General features: G+C 41.3%; 1 protein-coding gene across 7 annotated transcripts in view; it reads left to right on the forward strand.

The window, feature by feature from the left end:
- Nucleotides 1-20,168, forward strand: part of SYNE2 (spectrin repeat containing nuclear envelope protein 2) — a 195,470-nt gene that overhangs the window by 134,000 nt on the left and 41,302 nt on the right. For all 7 annotated transcript variants that reach the window (XR_012622862.1, XM_074820953.1, XM_074820954.1 and 4 more), the window contains 13 exons: nt 599-781; nt 1,228-1,374; nt 2,997-3,173; nt 6,141-6,296; nt 7,930-8,079; nt 10,432-10,602; nt 12,026-12,159; nt 12,468-12,672; nt 14,711-14,890; nt 16,327-16,455; nt 17,015-17,169; nt 17,514-17,661; nt 18,890-18,984. Coding sequence is in view for 6 of the 7 variants with exons in the window: in XM_074820953.1 (XP_074677054.1) it covers nt 599-781; nt 1,228-1,374; nt 2,997-3,173; nt 6,141-6,296; nt 7,930-8,079; nt 10,432-10,602; nt 12,026-12,159; nt 12,468-12,672; nt 14,711-14,890; nt 16,327-16,455; nt 17,015-17,169; nt 17,514-17,661; nt 18,890-18,984 (2,030 nt within the window). In the remaining variant the exon portion in view is untranslated. The remainder of the gene's footprint in view (nt 1-598; nt 782-1,227; nt 1,375-2,996; nt 3,174-6,140; nt 6,297-7,929; nt 8,080-10,431; nt 10,603-12,025; nt 12,160-12,467; nt 12,673-14,710; nt 14,891-16,326; nt 16,456-17,014; nt 17,170-17,513; nt 17,662-18,889; nt 18,985-20,168) is intronic.

Genomic DNA, 20,168 nt, shown 5'->3' on the forward strand with positions numbered 1-20,168 from the left:
CACCTCCAGTCTAATAGCATGGTTTCTGTCTTGCTCCTGATGCCAAACACCAGATACAGCAGTTCAGCCAAGCTGATGGGCCACGTACCAGCTGAATCTGGAGTGTGGGCTCAGATGGCCAGCCAAAGTCAGGGAAGAGAAACATACTGAATTTAATTTCATGTCTTTGCCTGCCCCTCTGGTGCTGTGCTCCCCTTGTATGACTAGACATGAGGTTCAGCCCCAACGTTAGGCCTGGCAGAGGGAGTCTTGCACAGTGGGAAAGCAAAGCATCATGAAAGTTGGACTGCTGGTAGGTGTGAGCTGGCCAGAGAGTCGAGGACTGGGGTTGCTTGCTGGACCTCTGTGTGAAATGAGGATTGGGATATTCCCAGTCCCTATGGAGCAAAAAGTGGCATTGAGCATTGTATCGAGCTGGGCAGAAAAAGGCCTTACCTGCTGCCAGAACGTGTTGAGTTTAGGTTTTATGAACTTCACAAACTTGCTAAAATCTGTTTGTTGAGGCAGTTCATTCTGTGACTAAAAATCTGGTTTGTCTTTATTTAAATAAACACATAAATATTTATACCCTCTCTTAAATTTCTCCGGTGCACCTCAGACATTCTCTAAGGAAGTTGATGAAAAATCTTCCCTGAAGTCATCTGTGGTGAGCACTGCTAACCAGCTCTTTCACGTGAAGCAAGCTGATACTGCAGCACTTAGGTCATCTTTGGCAAAGTTTGAGCAAAAATGGGGAGAACTGATTACACAGCTCCCAGCCATCCAAGAAAAGCTTCACCAGGTGAGGAGAAACTCTGCTGCCATCTCTCAGTTTGAGCTAAATAATTACTTTAAAATGTTACTGCTGGGATTCAGTTGGCTGCTTCATAAGGCCCCTAAAGCATCTCTTTCCTAATTGTCTGTCTTGGTTTCAGAATATCCCCAATATTGCACTGCAGTTTAATTATTGAAGTGTTCTTCCTGGGCTGTTTGGCATATATCTACCATCTTTACAGTTTTATGTGAAAATCTGTTACAGTTAGAAAGAATTTTATTTCAAATTTCTGAATTATCGAACTTTTCTTGATTTAAGTCATATGCCCCTCTGGAGCACAGGGCTCACCTTCAAGTTCATACCCTGATAATTGCAATTATAGTGCCTGAGTCTGTCTAAAAATACAGGTGTCATCTTCCTTTATATTTCTAACAAGCTGATTGTAGAGGATTCATTATATCCTTTATCCCCAGCTTCAGATGGAAAAACTTTCATCGCGGGAAGCTATTGCTGAGCTAATGACCTGGCTGGACCATGTGGAACAACAGCAGGGACATGAGGGGCCAATAAATTCACAAAGTAGTGCTGCCCAAGTCAGAAACCTCCTTCAGAAGTACAAGGTAAATAGGAAGCTCTAAGCGCAGGCCTTCTGCAAGGTGTTTGGCTGTAAAAAGGATGGAAACAGCCTACAGGCACTGTCATATCCTTCCCCTTGCTCTCAGGAGGGTTCCTCAAAACAGTCTTGAAGGTGCCTTAACATCTTCCTTTATGAAAACCTTTTGCTTCCATGCCACACAAAACACTGCCTGGCCTGCAATACAGCTACTACCTGCTGTGCTATAATCTCCTCTTTCTCATGCTGTCTCATCTGTCTTGCTTGTTCTCTCTCTCACATTTAGATTATAAAATGTGTTGAGCAGGAAAGCTTTGCTTCCTTAGGAAGAGAGAGTCTGTGTTTGTGCTGTGTTTTAGTCTGTCTTTTCAACAAGGAATACCTTGAAATGGAGCTCCATAACCAGGATCCATTTAACTAGAGAACAAGGTTTTTGAATATTATGTTTCATCAAAAGAGATAACCTGCTAGGAAAGAGGGACAAGATGAACATCCCTGCAGAGAGAGAGGCTGCAGCAAACTCTTGGCTCTGTTCAGATGCTAAAGCACCAATGGCAATGGCACAGGAAGGATTCAGGCCATGCTTGTACCTCCATAGATGCCAGGAAGCCCAACCTCAGGGCACGAATCCCTACAGAGCCATATTTTGCTCTGCCCTCACAGAGCTACTGAGCGGTGCTGTGGGCTTGGACAGGATGACAGTTCTCAGTCTACAGCTGCAGTTCTCAGGCACTTTGGTACTGCATGTAAGGCAAGTGCCAACGTAAGAACTTCTTTCAAAGTACCTTAGTATAGCAGATAAATAACATTTTGGTTTATATTAGATGGATTTGAAAGTTGGAACATGTAGGTGAGGTGCTGTTTTTAACCCTTTGGATGTTTAGAGATCAGTTCGTATGTGTCCCTTCTGCACTTGTCAGCAATGTGGGGATGTGTATGCTGAGAAGAAAGCTGGGATGCGGGTCATGAATTCCTACAGGGAAGCAGCTATGGCTTCAGTACTTCTACTGTGGTATTCCCTGGAGGCTTTTTTCTGAGTACTACTAGATACAATGAGGAGCCTTTTCCTCCCCTCTTCTCCTAAGACCTTCTGAAATACTTTGCGTGTAGTTTCTCACTCATCTCTGTGGGCAAGAACACTGATGCTGGAGGACATTTTTTTCCTCCCAGATATTCTGATATTCTATTCTGATAGAGGATATTTTGATAAAGGAGCAGAAGCTCTTGTCTGTGAGTCACAGAAGTGTGGGAAGGCCTTGGTTTTAGCCTAATCTGGGCCCATGGCAGTGTGATGGCATTGTCCAAGGGACTAAGTATTGGGTCTGGTACCCCTAGGTAATATTCCCTGGTCTGGCACTGGCCTGTTCTTACCTTGACCTACTCACGTAATGATAGTGATTATCTGCAAAAGTTTCAGTGGATGGAAATAGCTACACAAATATAGAATAGTAAAAATTGAGAATTATTCCCACAGCCAGGTGTCTTTCAGGAAAATATTTTAGGCCATTGTTCAGAATAAGCTGTGAATGTCCCATAATTATGCCTTGAAGCATCGTTGGAACTGATCAGATTAAAACTGCCAAACTAAGTGTTTTACATATACGTTCTTTCTTTTTTTCTCCCCTCCAGGAATATATGATGGAAATGAACTTTAAACAGTGGATAGTAGATTTTGTTAACCAGTCACTCCTGCAGATGAGCACTTGTGATGTGGAAAGCAAGCGGTATGAAAGGACAGAATTTGCTGAGTGTCTTGGAGAGATGAACCTGCGGTGGCACATGCTGCAGGCGTCTCTGAACATAAAGGTTTGATTGAGTTCTCATTGCTTTCTCTCTCACAACTCTGATCTTGCCTGTGCCAGTGCTCTGTATTTTGCAAGCAGCCTTTATCACTGAGTCTGAAAACACTGTTGAACACAGTAAACTCCCTGTGCTCTCTGCTGTCTGTCCATCCTGCTGTCTCATGGGTGGCTTATGGAGTGGTCTCGTAGCACATCAGCTATCAGGTGGTGGGCGGGTATCCAAACCTCAGCAAGGGGAGGGAAAATAGACAAAATCTACACGTCATGACAGCCTGGGAATTACCTTAGTTGACTGTATTAGGTGAAAAAATAACTTTTCTCTTGTGAAGAAAATACAGACAGTGACATGTCAACAAAGAAGACCTATATTGAGAAAACTATGAAAAAGGAAGAATTCAGGGTAGTGTCTGCAGGGGAACCTGTTAGTGAAATCTGTTGAAGCTTTGAGGTGCTGTGAAAGTTGGGACATGTAAAACTCAATGGGAGAAAACACTGTATGGTTTGTGGAGAAGAGAGGTGCTACACTGCTTGGTACAAACAGCCAGGCCCTGCTCAGCAAACAGCACCAAAAAAGCAAACAACCCCTCCACATGCCATATGATGGGAATGAGAAGTAGGGATATATTAAGCTACCACCTGTTTTCCTGTTGTAGCAGTTGGATTTGCCAAAAAAGTAATTATTAAGTAAGTAGTGTTGACAGCCATATTCAGATGGGGACACATGACCCTGCTGGGAAAGGTACAGCAGGGATCGGTTCCCAGTGCTGCTCCAGCCCTCCTGGATCACTGGAAATGGGTCACTCTGTGTCTGTGTCCTCCTTCTGCAGTAATTAAATATGCTTTCCCAGTGGAGTGCTTTGAAGATCAGCAGCTGATAGGCAAATTCTACATGCAGACTAGCTATACCAGCACATCTTCTGTGTTTCTCTTTAGAAAATCTGTTTCAGGCAGTGCCTCAGAATTACTTTATTCTAGTGAGGCTAGAAATAATCCATGCATTCAGAATTAGATGCTGCTGCTTGTGTGCCCCAGTGCCCAGAAAAGCTAGTGTGACTTATGTGGAAAACACCAGGGGAAGGTTAGCATCCCAAAATGTAAACATGAGGCTGCAGGAACAAATCTCTCTACCAGCACATTCCTCTTTCATCTCTGTTTCTCTCCCAGATTTACAGGGTGTCATGGTTTAAGCCCAGAGGGCAACTGAGCACCATGCAGCCACTTGCACACTCCTTCCCCTTCAGTGATGGGGCAGAGAAAATACAACAAAAGGCCTGGGGATCCAGGCAAGGACAGGGAGGGATGACTCACCCATTATGGTCACAGGCGAAAGACAGACATGACTGGGAAAGAAAAAGAACATCGTTTTAAATTGAACACCACCACTACCACCACTTAATTTACCAAGCAAACAGAGTAGGACAGTGAGAAATATAACCACATCTTAAAAACACCTTCCCCCCACCCATCCCTTTTTCCCAGCCTCAGCTTTGCTCCCAATTTCTCTACCTCCTTCCCCCCAGCAGAGCAGGGGGACAGGGGATGGGGATTGTGGTCAGTTCATCACCCGTTGTCTCTGCCTCTCCTCCCTCCTCAGGGGGAGGACTCATCACACTCTTCCCCTGCTCCACCATGGGGTCTCTCCCACAGGGGACAGTCCTCCAGGAACTTCTCTGACTGGGTCCTTCCCATGGGGTGCAGGTCTTCACAAACTGCTCCAGTGTGGGTCCCTGCTGTGGGCTGCAGCCCTCCCAGCAACAGACTGCTCCAGCACCGGCTGCCCTCAGAGTCCCGGCCTCCCTTGAGCACAGCCACTTGCTCTGGCATGGGGTCCTCCACGGGCTGCAGGTGGGCATCTCGTCCACCGGTGACCTCCATAGGCTGCCTTTTTTTTCTTTTTTTTTCTGAGATAAGGACAGTTTAGTAGAATAGCACAAGGAGAGAAGAAAACAGTAATAACAGAATCACAAAATCATCTAGGTTGGAAAAGACCTTGAAGATCATCTAGTCCAACCATTAACCTAACAACAACACTAATAAAAGAATATATAAAGTGAGTGATGCACAATGCAATTGCTCACCACCTGGTAGCCCACGCTCAGCCCCTTTCTGAATCGCAATCTCCCTGACCCCCAGCCAGCTCCCCCACTTATATACTGAGCATGATGGCAGTATGGTGTCAAATATCCCCTTGGCCAGTTCAGGTCAGCTGTCCTGGCTGTGCCCCCTCCCAGCTTCTTGTGAAAATTAACCTGATCCTAGCCGAACAGTCACTAATTGGAGCCGGGAGAGGTTCGAGAAACTTCTCACAGGAGCCACTGCCGTAGCACCCTCCCCCATCACCAAAACCCATACGCAGGGCTTTGGGAGAAACTGCCTTCCCTGAATCCAGATACAAAGACTGCTGATCAAACAGAAAATTCTCAAATTTTTCTGTCTCAGAAAGTCTTGTGACTGAAAGTCTCAGGAAGTTCCAGAAATATTTTCAAGTGGAAAATTCAGTTCCTGCACAACTGAAAATTTCCATGATGAAATTTCAGTTTTGTGGGGGGAAAAAATTATCTTCTCTAACCATTTTCAAGAAAGTGCATTCTAGGATTTAATGGCTCATCAGAGCCAAGAGTGAAGATAGGAGACTTGAGGTCCCTTGCTTATTAGTAACTTTGTTGGTGGGTTTTAGGGAGAATGAGTTTTCCAGACTCTATATGAATGTGTTCACGAAGCTCAGGGTCCCCCAACCTGTCTGGTCCACAAGCTGTCAGCTCCAGAACCCACACTGCCTTGTTTTCTTCCCAGGGAAAAGGTCAAATCCTAAAGAGCCAGTAAACCTTTTTAGCTTTTCCTTTCAAAATGGTTTCTCTAAATAGTATTTTCAATGTAAATATTGTAATCTCAAATTTTGTCATGGAAGGGAGAGCCTTGTTTCTGCCCACCTCTAGGTTTAAGTAAGTTAAAATAGTTCTGAAACTTTCAGATACAAGACCTGGAACACATTTTGGAGGATATTTCTGAAAATGAGAACAAAGCACAGACTCTACGCAACTGGCTGGAAGCTCAGAGTGATCGACTGACATCTTTACAAACCCCAGCAAGTCTGATCTCTGCACAGAACACATTAGATGATTGCAAGGTAAAGCATTATACATGTGATATTATTGTAAAGGACATATTTAGCATTTTGCTGAATCCAGACTAAAGAACTGCACAGATTTTAACAGGAAAAAAATTTAAAGGAAGTTGCCATTTTCTAGAAGAATACTTCAATCTAATTTTAATTAAAGCTTGTTAGGTTCAGGTGATAAAGAGCCAGATCCACTTTTAATGTGAATTGCTATTTTATGGTTTTTTTCCTCCAGTTGAAGATGCATCTGCTGTTGTTCCATGGTATTTGGAGTGTTGTGCAGCAATATTGTAGATCTTATTCTGAGATGCCTCCAAAATAAATAATTCTCAGTTTAGCATAGCCATGGCAAAAGCTATCAATTCCATTAGTTTCAAGAGCTGTGTCGTGGAAGTGTCATGGAAACTATAGAGTTGCATTTGGAAAAATAGCAATTCGCTCTACTCCTGCCCTTGGAGTAGTATCCCTGCACCACCCTCAAGAATCTGGGTGTCCTTTGGTTTTGTTGTGTTTTTCTAGGCATCAGCTCCTTCAAAATTAGTACAGGTGCAGCCAGCTAATAACTGGCTCTGATTACTCTGACAGTCTGATGATTTCATTCAGTACAGTGTTTCCTCTCTATTTTTTAACATGGAATATTTGTTCTTTCATTGCCATGGTTACGTGTCTCTCTCTTGTAGTAGGCTGCTTTTATTGTCTGGAGTGCTCTGTTACACACCAAGTTACTTGTCTGTCTGAAGCACTCTGAAACATATCAAGGGGCAGAACAGAAGAAAGACACAGGATATCTTTGACTAAAACACTAACCTGCTCACAGCAAGATGCAGTGCTAGGATGCAGGTGGCTAAAATGTTTCATTAAAATTAATTTGCTCAATAAAAATGAGGTCCAAATTCGAAAGTCTTTTGGGGATAGTAAGCAGGGGGGAAAAAGGTCATGGCTTTAAGCGTAGTATTATAGGAAAATGTTACAGCCCATTATGTGTATGGATATTTACTCATGTTGTGAAGAACTTACTGCTGAGCTTTCCCCAGCAAGTCAAGACTAATGTATAATCTTCCTGATTGTGTTGGTGGAGAAGTTATTCTCCCAGGCATCTCCACTGATTTCAGTGGGGTTTCTCCCATGGGAGAAAGCCTCTGACTAAGGGGACAAGCTGAAAATAACCTTCCAGAGGTTGTTAGGATGTCAGGGACCCTCATGTTGCAAAGTCAGTTCTTATCTTACCTTTGTCTGCTGGAGCAGAGGAGGACTCAAATGCTAATCTGCCCAAGGAAAAGTTCAGCTGCATTAATAAAACTTTTTGCATCTGGAGAGGTACAGAGAGGCCTGCATGGTGGCTGAGGAATTAGTTCCTGATGATTTCCTTCCCAAGCATGATGTCCAGTGCTCATGCTGACACTAAACGAACTGATTCTAGCACTACATGCAGAAGACTGTCTAAAGCAGCTACTGTCATTCTGAATTCCTGTAAAACAGTTGCTCTGTATCAGTTGAAAAGGTGATGGTGTTGCGTAGCTGAAGAATTGCACAGAATTGGTTTTAAAGAAGGAATGTTTATCTAAGCTCCTCACACAGAAGGTTTTTTCTATGGTCTCATCAAAAGATCTTACTTTCCTTTTTTTTTATTTTTTTCATTTAGGAGCTAGAAAATCAACTCACAACTAAGTCCAAAACTCTTGATGAGCTCAAGCAGAGTTTGGCTTTGAATGGTGGTGCAGAAGAAACCCCAGAAGCTCTGTCCCTCAGGATAGCTGAGCTGTGTGAAATGGTGGACAGCATTGTAAGCCAGGTAAAAGTTTTGTTTGCTTTCAGATTTCCTCCAGTACATATTCTTACCACCAGTGTTATTAATCTTCTTCATGGGATGGCAGAAGCCAGTATGAAAAAGATGCAAAGTATTCCTTACTCTTAATCTTAACCTTCCTAAGAACTTCCTTTTAACTCTTTACCTTAATGTAAATTAATACATTTCCAAGGTTGAGAGAGGAAAAAAAAGTCTGATCTCAAAGTAGTTTGAATGCAGGGGGAGGAGGGACAGCCCCCCATCTGCAGTTTAAGAAAATAAACAGCACTGCTGTTTTTCTGTCAAGTTGAAAATGGAAACCTTAAACTATCTGACTTGATCTGCTTCTCTTTCATACCCTGGTCTTTCTGCCCTGTGGTACACTGGTGGAAGCGGCCTACACCTGCCCCATTCTCACTGTCAGATGGAAGAGTCCACACACCTTCATGGCTTTCGCTATCTTCAAATCCTGTGTGGTTTCCAACTGCTTTAAGGAGTCTGACAGATTGGTTTCCCATGCAGATTGACTCCCCAGCAGTTTGCATTTATAGTTATATTATTTTTATACTTGGAACTGATCTTTTTTATCTAGATGTAATTGATAGGCACAGAAGATGGAATGATGAGTACATTTATGGATTTAGATTTGTGATAACAAATATCCATATACTGCAGAGCATTATATATGATACAGTGATTGTGTTTATAGTTAAGATTCCCTTACACTTTCCATGATAAACACCTTGCTTTTGTTCCCCAAAACTCTGTGAAACCTGAACCCTTTTGCTTGAACTCTTCCCCCTGAGGTGTCGGTCCAGATGAGTCTGCTGCTTCTTGTTTTAAGTTTCAACAGAAATGATATGGCTGTTTCTTACCAAGAAAGCAGAGAAATTTTTGTGTGTGTACATGATGAAAGTTTTTACTTCTGCTGTAGAACTGGGGATTGAAATTGGCAGGATTGACAGCCTAGTGCTTTTTTCTTCTTACAGTCACCATGGGTCACGTTAATTTTAGTATTTTTATGACTTAAGTATCAAACTTTAAAACTGCAGAATGTTCTTACAGCCTAGTTGTCTGCGTGTGCAATGAAACACCAAGTGCAGTTTTCTTCCCACGGGCGACTGCTCTCAGCAGAGCCAGGCTGTGATTTCAAATATAGGTCTAAGGAGATGTGATACATTGATTGTATTGTCCATAGGTTGATCTTAAGGCAGTGAGTCTGTGGCCCAGAGACATTTCACGAGCATGGTCTTTCCATCTTCCTTGTGTGGGCAGTAATTAGCTGCAGGCTACAAAAAGTAATTAGAGATTCCTCCCACCTGTACCATGATTCAAATGAGAATAGGGATGATTAATCCATCTACTCCTGCATGCCTGGAACTAGGATACTAGGATACAATGATCCATGCAGTCTATTTAGCGTGCACTACGGTGTAGAAAAGTCTTCATCTTCCACTGTGTAGATGCATAATTGTAAGTGAAATCTGGCATCTGGCTTTGCCAGGTCCCCTGGAGACATGCTTGTTTGCTTGCCTCATTTTCAGGCTTTTCTCAAAGCATCTGGTGCTGGCATGACTGAAAATAGATATTGAACTAGATGAATGTTTTGTCTAACCCAGGACATGCCTTATGTACTTACCTGATACAGAAGGATAAAAGTGACACATCACACTGAAGAAGGACTGTGGGTTTGTGTTTGCATTGTCTAGGAGTATGTGGCAAATGGAAACCATTCTTGCCCCAATATAAACAACTGTAGTAATGAAAGAGACATAGAAAACAAAAAGGATATCTATCATTTAATTTCATACGAGAATCATGAAGGTCCTAGACTGTGATTCAGGTGGGCCTGCATTATTAAAGCACAATGGCATAAGAAGGATGATAGCTCTCCAGAGTATTGTAGTAGCATCTTATTCCATACAAAACAATTTCTGTTCAAATTTTCATTAAAAGGGAACTTGATCTCTGGATCAAACTATCCGCTTGCTAAGAAGATTAAGTCTCTCAACTTTATCCCACTTCAGGTTGATTTTGGCAGAAAGGAATAAGCAGTTCATTAGTTCAGTATTTTTTATTTTTGGGGGGCTTTTGGAGTTGTGTCTGATAGAACAGTGCTACCTTGAACTCTGGTTAAATTTTTATTTCCAGCAAATTCTTATACTTCACTCTAAATACTGTTTACTGCTTGGTTTGAAGCCTGCACAATTCCTTACCAAGTAGGAAAATACTCCAACTTGTGAAATTCTTGTGGATTGTCATGGCGTGAGCACTAAGCTTAAATTTTTAAGTCAATGTAAAGGTGATTTATATGTCAGGACTACCCAGGAGATAGTAATAAAAATGGTTCATTTGCAGGTTGCACAGTTAAAGACCTCAATGCAGTCAATACTGGAGCAGTGGAGAGTATATGATGAAGTTTATGCAGAAGTCAGCCTGACGACAACAAGATATTTGTACTGCATAGAACAGTGCAAACCTTCTGTGGTGTCATTGGAAGCTTTGAAAAAACAGGTCAAAACTCTCCAGGTAAATCTACTGAAGTTCATATTTCTTTACTTCTGGGCCTTTAAACAAACAAACAATCTCCACTGAAAAAAAGACAGAAAGACAGAAAGATTTCTCTGAGCAACTTCCTCTTTATTATAGTGTCATTGAAGTCAGTGGAATTAATATTTTTTTTACCTCCAGAGGCACTCAGGACTATTTTTAGACTTTGTACTTTATTTAGCACATAAGTTCAACTTTAGTGCAATTTAGGTACCAAGGTTCAAGAGAGTACAAGTCAGCTGCTACCATGTTTGCCTTACTGTGGGCTAGCAGAGTCTCCAAGGAAAACCTAATGCCATCGCTGTATGTGTTTGCCTAAGGTTACTCACCATTCAGGTGAAAGAAGTTGGTTCTTGGCTCATTGGTTGAAGGAAATTTGCCCCTTTGCTTGCGCTTCCCAGGAAGATGCCCTGCCATAAGGCTGTAGCATAACCTGGAAGGAGATGCCTGTGCATCGATGCTGGGACTCAGTGCAGAAATGAAGGAGACCTGGGAGAAAATTGGCGAAGGGACCGTATCTCTAGATCTGTGATTTGAACGCTCCCCTTGGGGTACTGTGTCCCAGCCACTGTGCTAGTGACCACTGACACATTTTGCATTAAAGCATTATTTGCACTGAAGCATCTTTCCACACATAAACGGCACTGGAGTCAAGGTCCAGGACCCACGATTCCCCTTCTCAAAAGCTGTGCCTTGGGCTCGTGGGTGCAGCAGGCCTGGGACAGAGCAGGGGGATCCCTGAGCCTGGGATTTACAATTGCTCAAGCGCAAAGTCAACTGTTCAGTTGCCCTTCAGAGAGCTGGAGTCTCTTTCCTCTCAGCAGTAAAGCCTGTATAAGCGCTTTCCACCCTCACCTGGAGACACATAATTACTGGAAGGAACTGGGCACCTTCTTACCTCCTTCCTTCCATCACCCTCTTTATTTTTAATCTGGATCAGTTCACAGATATGAAATGTAAACTGGATCAGTTCAGAATTGCAGAGTTCTGCAATTGCCTGTATCAGGAGGGAAAAACATAGCCAGGGACAGGAGTTGTCAAGCCAATTTTACTGCCAGTAGAAATTTCCCTGAAATGGTGGCTTAAAATAAAAACATTTTAGGTTTCTAGTGAATTAATTTAATCAGTTCAAGGCTGTGGGTTTTTTAAATGAGCTGTTTCTTTAAGAGTACATAAATTACCTCAGTTTAAAATAGGCTTCCTGAATAGTTTTTTAACTTGGACCATTTCACCTCTCTTTTAGCTTCCTAATTTTTAGTATCAGATGTTAGATTTTTCGCAAACATTTTAATCTGTGTTGCAAATGTGTGGCATTATTGCTACACTATCCCTACCAATATATGGGGGAAGCTATACTTAGGTTGTTCATCTCCCCAACTAATTGCAATAATCCATTCTGCAGTCTCTTCAAGATGAATCGGAGAACAGTGAAGAAAGTTGGGCCAAGCTCCAGGCTGCTGCCAGTAACCTGAAGAAGAACTGCTCCCCCTCCTTTGCAGAGATTATTGAACAGAAGTGCACGGAGGCACGCACAAGGTAAGCTTGCAAAAAAGACCCCCCAGTTATTAGTATTAAAAAAAAAAAAGTTGCTGAGACAAGACTTGAATGTCTATCAGATTTTTAAATCTATATTAATACAACTCACCTGTCTAAGAGTACGTGTGAGGAGTAGCTGATACTACCTTTTTTGTGATGGATCACAGAGCACAAAATGGTGCTGTGTCAGTGGGCTTTCAGTAACATGGGTATGAACGCAAAGAAACTCCCCCAGGAATCCTACACCAAATCATATTCTGGAGGAGAATCTACTAGGAAAATGCTCTTATCCTTTGATATGTTGGCAGGTGGAACTCAGTAAATGAAGACATCACAGATCAACTGCGGGCAGCGCAAGCAACCCTGCAGCTTTGGGAGCCCTTCAATACTTTATGCACTGAGGCAGCAGCCAAATTACAACAGCACAAAGAGCAGTGCACTCAGCTCTTGGATGCTCACATGCCTGAGGATAACATGATAGAAACCCTGAAGCAAAGGATACAGGATATAAAGGTACATGAATATGTTTCTGCTGCCTGGTACAAATCAGGATTTATTTTTGAGAAACAAATCAAAATAACATCTTCTAGCCCCCTCCACCCTCAAATCCCGTCAGTGGAAAACATAAAATCTATGGGTTTTTTTCCATTAACAGGCACCTTTGTATTTTCTTTAAATACTTTGACCAGATCCTGACACCAAACCAAACTAGAGTTAGCATAGGATGAGAAAAGAGCAGAAGAGAGCAATCATATTCCATCTCTGCCCCTTTCTGATCTATACAAAGAATCAGGCCTGTGTTGGAAGGAATTGTTAAACCAAAAACTATTTACTGTATAGGGGACTGCTTGGGAGGAGAGATAATATCTACTAGAACAATAGGTGGGGAAAAAAGACCAATTTTCCAAAACAGAGGACCATCCTGAAGTCTTCCACAGTCTTCAAATTGGTTTATTTGGGTTTGGTTCTTTTTTTGGCCTGGTCTGATAAGTTCACAGATTTCTGAGCTCATTAGATTATCCTAATTGCTTCTGACTTTAGGCAAATGAGATCTCATGCTGACACCACAGGATATATTTGACTCTCTCAGGCAGCAAAGCCTTCACTAGTTTCTGACAGTTTTGGTTTCTTCAGACTGCAATAAAGAAATATAATAATCTTTATTTCAGGACGGAGCAATGATTCATCACACTTTATGAATCTCTAGCCATGTATTTGAAGAAGTCCAAAGTACTCCATTTTGCATGTGGCCAATTAAGAAACTTTACATTATGGGAATGAGAACTCATATATTTCTTCCAATGTCAGAAACAATTGACAGCAGCAAAGATTAGACCAAAACATTTTCACTTTCTTCTGATCTATTAATGGCTGTGCATAAAATCATCAGTAGGTCAGCAAAAAGGCATCACATTTGCTGAAAATTTTTGGGAAGGGTTTTGTACCTACAGAGCAAGGCATGACCACTAGAGTGCCATTAGCACTGTAGATCCTGTCCTGGTACGTGTGGGTAGGACACATGGAATTTGTTGTGTTTTTTTGAAAGTGGTGAGTTAGAAGAATGGGAATCAGTGATATGGCATATGAGTTACATGTATTTGAAAATACATGTGCATTAGAAAACTGTATTTTAATCTCTCTAATCTTTTCTTCTAGTATATATTAGGAAATATTATGGTTTTATGGAACTCTGTCACCACAATGAATAAACATAAAATCCTATACAGAGAGTAAGAAATCAAAATGGGTTATCTTCTAAATGGCTGAAGTGGCAGTTTACAATATGATCCATTCCAAAGACGGGTCAGGAACTAAGAGCCATTTTGATTTTTAGGGAAACATGCCTGCTCTTTTCTATCAATCAGAAGTCTGTTCATTACCCACAGAAAAGACTCTATACAATGGCAAATTCCAGGGGGTTTCATGGCAAAAAGTAAATGACAGTTGTCCAGGTCAAAAAAAAAAATCAAGTACATTCAACGAGTTAAAATGACTCCCTTTGTTCTTGTACTGCCTTTAGAGTTTAATTTTATAGCATCATAACTGTAGTAAAGGGGAACAAATAAAACCAAAATCATAGTCCTCAGTCACTAAGGGATCCAAAGTACTGGTATGTTTGTAACATAACAGCATTTCTCATTGGCAGCGTGGGCCCGTTTCTCCATCTGCTAGTGTAAATCACAGAATCACAGAATCGTCTAGGTTGGAAAAGACCTTGAAGATCATCCAGTCCAACCAATCCATTCTGTAGAGAGGGATATTCTGATTTCTCTCTCTAATCTCTGTAGCAGTAGTATCTCACTGCCTGAAGTCACCAGTGTTCCACTGAACTTTGAACTGTGCCTTTCCCAGCAGTAGAGTCAATGGATGCAGTTCCCATTATCCTCTGAGTAAAAGACTGAAGCTTTCACCATAACTGAATTTGGCTCCCGGAGGAGATCAACAAAAAGAGCTTAGTTACAGCAACAAAAGATACTAAATGAAAGTGGCACATGAATGACGATCTGATTCATTTGCTGACTTTTTTTTTTCTTTCCCCTTCTCTCATCAGAATTTACAGCATGGCCTTCAAAACATAGCAGGATGCCATACCCAGATGTCTTTGCTGGCTGATAGGATAAAACAGCAGGCTGGGACAGCTGCACAAGCCATTCTGTTGGAGAAGCTGCAGCCACTCCAGAGAGCATCCTATTTGGAAAAGATGTTGCAGAGGAAGTTAGATGAATTTGAGGTATTTTTCTGAATATTAAATTAGCTGTCAGTGTGAGATAACTTCTTTACTAGAGCCCTGTAGTTCTATTGAAATAAAATTTCAATAAAATAAAACTCAACAGTATGATCAACTATGTAAAGAAATAATACATGAAGCAAGAGGGACAGCTGAAGGAAGAGTTTCACTCTTCTTACCTGCTTGTGTTGCTCTAACAAGCCTTTGTAAGTGGACCTATTACAGTCAAGCAGTACAGGACCCTCAGATGATTAATGGTTAAGAAACGTATTTTTATTCTATGAACTTCGAAGTAAGTTTTAAACTTTCTCAGCTCTGCCTTGGAAAAACCTGAGGGGTCCATTTGCTTTGATAAGAGTGCACATAAGGTACCTAAAACCAAACAGAAAACTGTGGTCATTGGATGTAATTTTGAAGACCAGATTCACATCCCTGTTCAGGCAGAGTAGGGAGGGACCTGGATCCAGGTTTCCTCGTGTGATGCTCTGCTCACAGGAGTGCTGTGGAATTGACTTCCCCCAGCACAGGTATTCCTGACAAAACTTCCAAGCAAATGTACTGCTGTACATTTACTGATGTAAAACTAGCCTGTTCCTGTGAAAAAGTCTGGTTTCAATGAATTGTTCTGTTCTAAAGTAAACCCAAATTCATCAAGAAATTTTCAGCCAACTCTATGTATGACTCCATCTACCAGCACAGTTCAATGGCTGGAAGCCAGATATCTTTGTGAAGATAACAGATTTCTCATATTCCCATACTTATCACTCCATGAAGAATTTAATTTCTGGGTAGTTATTTTCTCTGGTGTAACCCTGTAATATTACCACAGAACTGTCTCTCTACCCACACCAATTTTTGCCATTCATTCCTTATAAAAATGTTGCTGTTTCAGTGTTCTTAGAGATGTGGAGCTTAATTCTTGCAAGAAAGAAAGAGCTTTCCTGGTGCTCTTCTCCCTGACTCAAAGAAACCAACCTAGTGAATAAAAAAGTTGAGTTCCAGCCCTAGTTAGTTCTCTCCACAGAGCTCATGTAAGCTGCACAGCCTTGGCTGTAGGCACATGGGAGCAGGCCTTGTGTGCAGCTCAAAGGAAGCTCATTTTCACAAGTTTCTTTCCTCTGATAAGCTAAGTTTTGGCTTTCCAATTTCACAATAAATCAAACAGCCCAAAGCTACAAAAAGGTATTGCAGATGCCCCTATTCCTTCCAGGTACATATGAATCTCTCAGGATTTAGAGATTCAGTTTCTTGCCCTCTGCTTTGGCTTAAATTGTCCCCTTACCAGTGCAAAAATGGAAGAAGCTCAGTGAGTTATAACTACATTGAATTTGGATTTAACATCCATTTGTTTTCCCGACAATACTGCTTATTGCTCCTTTTTGTATACTGAATGTGTGTATTAAATAAGAATTAATATAAATATGCAATATTTACTCTAGTTCAATCTCTCACAACTGGAGGATTTCAAGAACTGCCTTGAAACACTGGAAGGTCAAGTCAAGAATTGCACAGATGCCTTTGACAGCCTCTGTCTAGAGGGAGAAACAGACAACTTAGAATTGCTCATGGTATGTTTGGATTCCCAAGTGCAAAAAGATTCTGCTCAGGATTTAAGTGTCTGTACGATACCAGCTCCTGCTTACTTCAAGAAACTTTTTGTGTCCTAAGTATTGTAGTTATAGCACTTCCATCAGAGTAACTATAATCTCATCCAAAACACAAAAAGCAATGATTTAAGTTCGTAAAAACTCTAGATATGCATTGCGGGCCGAATGTCTGCATGGAGGGGAGGAAAATCACATAGATTTGAGGTTGATGGGAGATCTTTTTCTCCAGCTTTGCTCTGGAGCTACCCTGTGGGCCTCAATGTAGGGTACAAAGTAAATCTGCAAGTACCAGCTCTTGAGTATCTGTTTGGTATTATTGGAAAAGTGGGCCTTGTGTAAGGGAATTGTGACTTTTTTGTTTCCTATATTCTTTGAAGTTAACACGGAAATGTTGGGGGGTTTTGGGTTAGCATTTCTGATGCATAACATGCAGATGCTTTCTACAGAAGAGGCTTCTGTATTTCTTTGAAATGAAAAAAAGGCAGTATTTTTTGCAATTAATTTGTTTTTTTAATTCCAGAATCACACACTCGACCTTGCTGCACTTTCTCCAAGCATAGAGAGTTTGAATGAAGCAAGCATTAAGCTGCCACTCAGTGATTTCACCCTGAAGAAAATGCAGAGCCTGACTCGGCAGTGGAGTCAGAAGACAGCAGCTGCTCTGGAACGCTGCAGGTCCGAAATGCAAACGAAAAGTCACTATTAACCATTTCCATTTCTGTGAGGAAAATCAAAACCAAATTAAAGCATGGGAAGTCTTATAATCTGTTCTCAGCTTTCTCAGGGGCTTTCCAAGTTGACTTCCTGCCCTTTCAATTTATTTGATTATTCAGTAGCTATTGGTATTCCAAGTCACTTGAAGCAAAAATCTGGATGTTCATAGGTGAAGAAGATAGGAAAGTGCCAAGCAAAACCCTATTATGTTAGTATTACTCACCACCACATTAGACCATATGCCAATGTATCCAGAAAAACAACGACCAATACAATAATTTCTGATTATTTCTTTTGTTTTACAGCATGCTTGAGGGGACTCAAAATGATGAAAAGAAATTCTTTCAGAAATGTGAAAACTGGATGAAATTCCTAGAAAAAATGAAAGAGTCCTTAAAAACAAATATTCCAGGACAGTTTGAAGAACTGCAAGAGCAACAGAGAGTATATGAGGTAAAGCTAACTCTAAAAATTGAAGCATCTTCTTGAAAGGGGGCTGGAAATCACTAGAAAATGCTATGCCTTTTGAAATTAGATCTGGGCAGAGTTTTACAGAGCATTTCGCTCTTGAAATGTGTCCTTTTACTTATTCAGAGGAAAACTCTGAAATGTGAAAATCCTTTTCCAAACTGGATGGATACCTTTTTGCAGGGATCAGACCTTTAGGAGTGCATCCTCAAGTGTTGCGTCACGGAAGTCCTGGATTTCTCCAACCCTGAGGTTACTTGTCTGTCTGCCTGTCCCAGAGCACTGAAGCCTATGGCAACTAGCTAGGCAGTTGTTTGCTGGTGATCTGGCAGGAATCTTAACAGTTCCTGAAAGAACTGCATTTTAAAACAAAATGTTTTCACAGCATATTTCTGTTTTGACCAGTTGTTAGACTTTGGTGCAAATCTGTTTCCCCGGCATTTTTCCAAGCACTTGCTATTTGTTATATAGTGCCTCATATATGTACGACAGTATCCATTCAGGGGAGAACATACATTTCATGCTAGCAGTAGCATGTGGATGCACTTCTAAGCAAAGTGTCCTATCTATAGACTTTGTCCTAGTGGCAAGAGGATGGAAAAACAACAAAACTACAGAAGAAAACTTCATGTGGTAAATGCTAAACATCATGAACTGCTAGGGTGAGCTTTGTGCTGCAGCAGTGGACCACAGCTTCACCCTACCCAAAGTACTGTGCTAATTCCACGGGGTGTTAAGTCTCTGCGTGTTAGTGATACTCTAATATTAGAGTCCACAGAAAGTTATTTTCTCTCTTTTACTTAGACCTCTCCAAATCCATTCATTCATTGCAATGAAATTATTTCTAGAATAAACTTTTGCTCGTTATGATAAAGAGTAAATTCACCCTTGTATGTAGCTTTTTTTATACCTTTTCTGTAGGTTTCTTGTCTAGATTGCATTTCTCATTAATGAGTCCAGCATACTTTAGGCTTCAAATTACCTCTAACATACAGCTCCTGGTGGGTTCTGCTATCGCATATGTTCAAATTCCTCCTGGTATCCAAAAAGTGTGGAATCTTTTAGGATGCATTTGACACTAGCACTTGAAAATAATAGAGCTTTCAGCATTTAGAATTAAGTAAATGCTGTCACTCTAGAGGAGCAGAACCAGCTTTCATAGAAAAGGAGGTTCACTGAATAGTTAAAACTGTTGTTCTTATGGTATTTTCAGATGCTGCAAACTGAGATTTCCATAAATCAGCAGACATTTAATTCTATCATAGCAAAAGTTCTACTCTCTTTGGAATCTGGAGAAGCAGAGAAAAGGTAATCTATTTGTTTTCTCCCTAAGATCTTGGAAATTCAGTGAATACGCTCTCTTCCTTGGAGTTGGTATTGAATCTTTGCTCTCATGAGGACATAAACCTATGACTGGGTTCACTCTTTAAATAACCTCCTGGCACATTCTGCAAAAGTGTGAGAAGGTGCAGTGAGAAAGAGGTGCCCTGGCCAGACTGCATTTTGGATAGTAACTGCACGTTTTGCCTAACAAAAATAATTGCTTCTGAACAGGAGGCTTCCTTGTCTACTTTTACCCTGCAGTTGTTGAAACTGTAACTGTGGTTGAGAAGCTACCTTCTTAAAGAGGGTAACGAGGATGCTGCATATGAAGGATCCTTTCTCTCTTCCTAGACCTCTCTACTTTTTCAAGTGCAGTGGACTATCCACCTTGCTCCTGGCATACATGACAGGGCATTGAGTCATTGGTCATGCAACCCAAAACATATGGTAGCTAAACCTGGTTTTTTATCAGTATGATCTTAAACTTGTCTCTTAATGTAGAGTGAGAAGCAGGAAGTAATATTTGTGAGCAGACGTTCAACTGCCTCAGGTGTTTCTTCTGTGAACACATTACCCCTCTCTGCCAGATTTTGCTGCTTCCAGAGAGTTGGCAGGACAGTGTGTTTCCTCTCCTCAGCCACTTCAGTATGAAGTCCGCACCTTGGCTTAAAGCTGCCAGGGAAGGCAGGGCTAAACTAAGCAAATCTGCTACATTTTTGTGTTGAAGCTAGCTCCACAAACCCAAGTGTTTGTGTAAGAGCTAATCTGGTGGCCGTGGCCTCCTGCAGAAGAGCAGAATTGACAGATGAGGGTTGTCTTAATCACTCCAGCTAGATCTGCTGGATCATCTAACTACGTTGTAGAAGAGGCCAAAAACCAGCTTGAATGGGTTCAATAACAACACAGAACCTTTTCACTTTGCTGTCAAGTCTCACTGCTGTAGGATACAATGATGGTTGAACTTCCGCTTACAGCCTGGTAAAAGCACCGATCAGTTTTGCAGCATAATCGGAGACCTTGTCACACTTGCATTGACCTTATTCCTTCTTGTTCTTCAGAGGAGTGTTTAGTGCATATTCTCTCTGTGATTGCTGTACTCTACGTTGCCATACCACAATAGCAACAATAACTTGCATTATCTATTCTTGTATCACGTAAAAGGTTTTTTT

The sequence above is a fragment of the Strix aluco genome, chromosome 4 (assembly GCF_031877795.1).
Source record: "Strix aluco isolate bStrAlu1 chromosome 4, bStrAlu1.hap1, whole genome shotgun sequence".
Taxonomy (NCBI): Eukaryota; Metazoa; Chordata; class Aves; order Strigiformes; family Strigidae; genus Strix; species Strix aluco.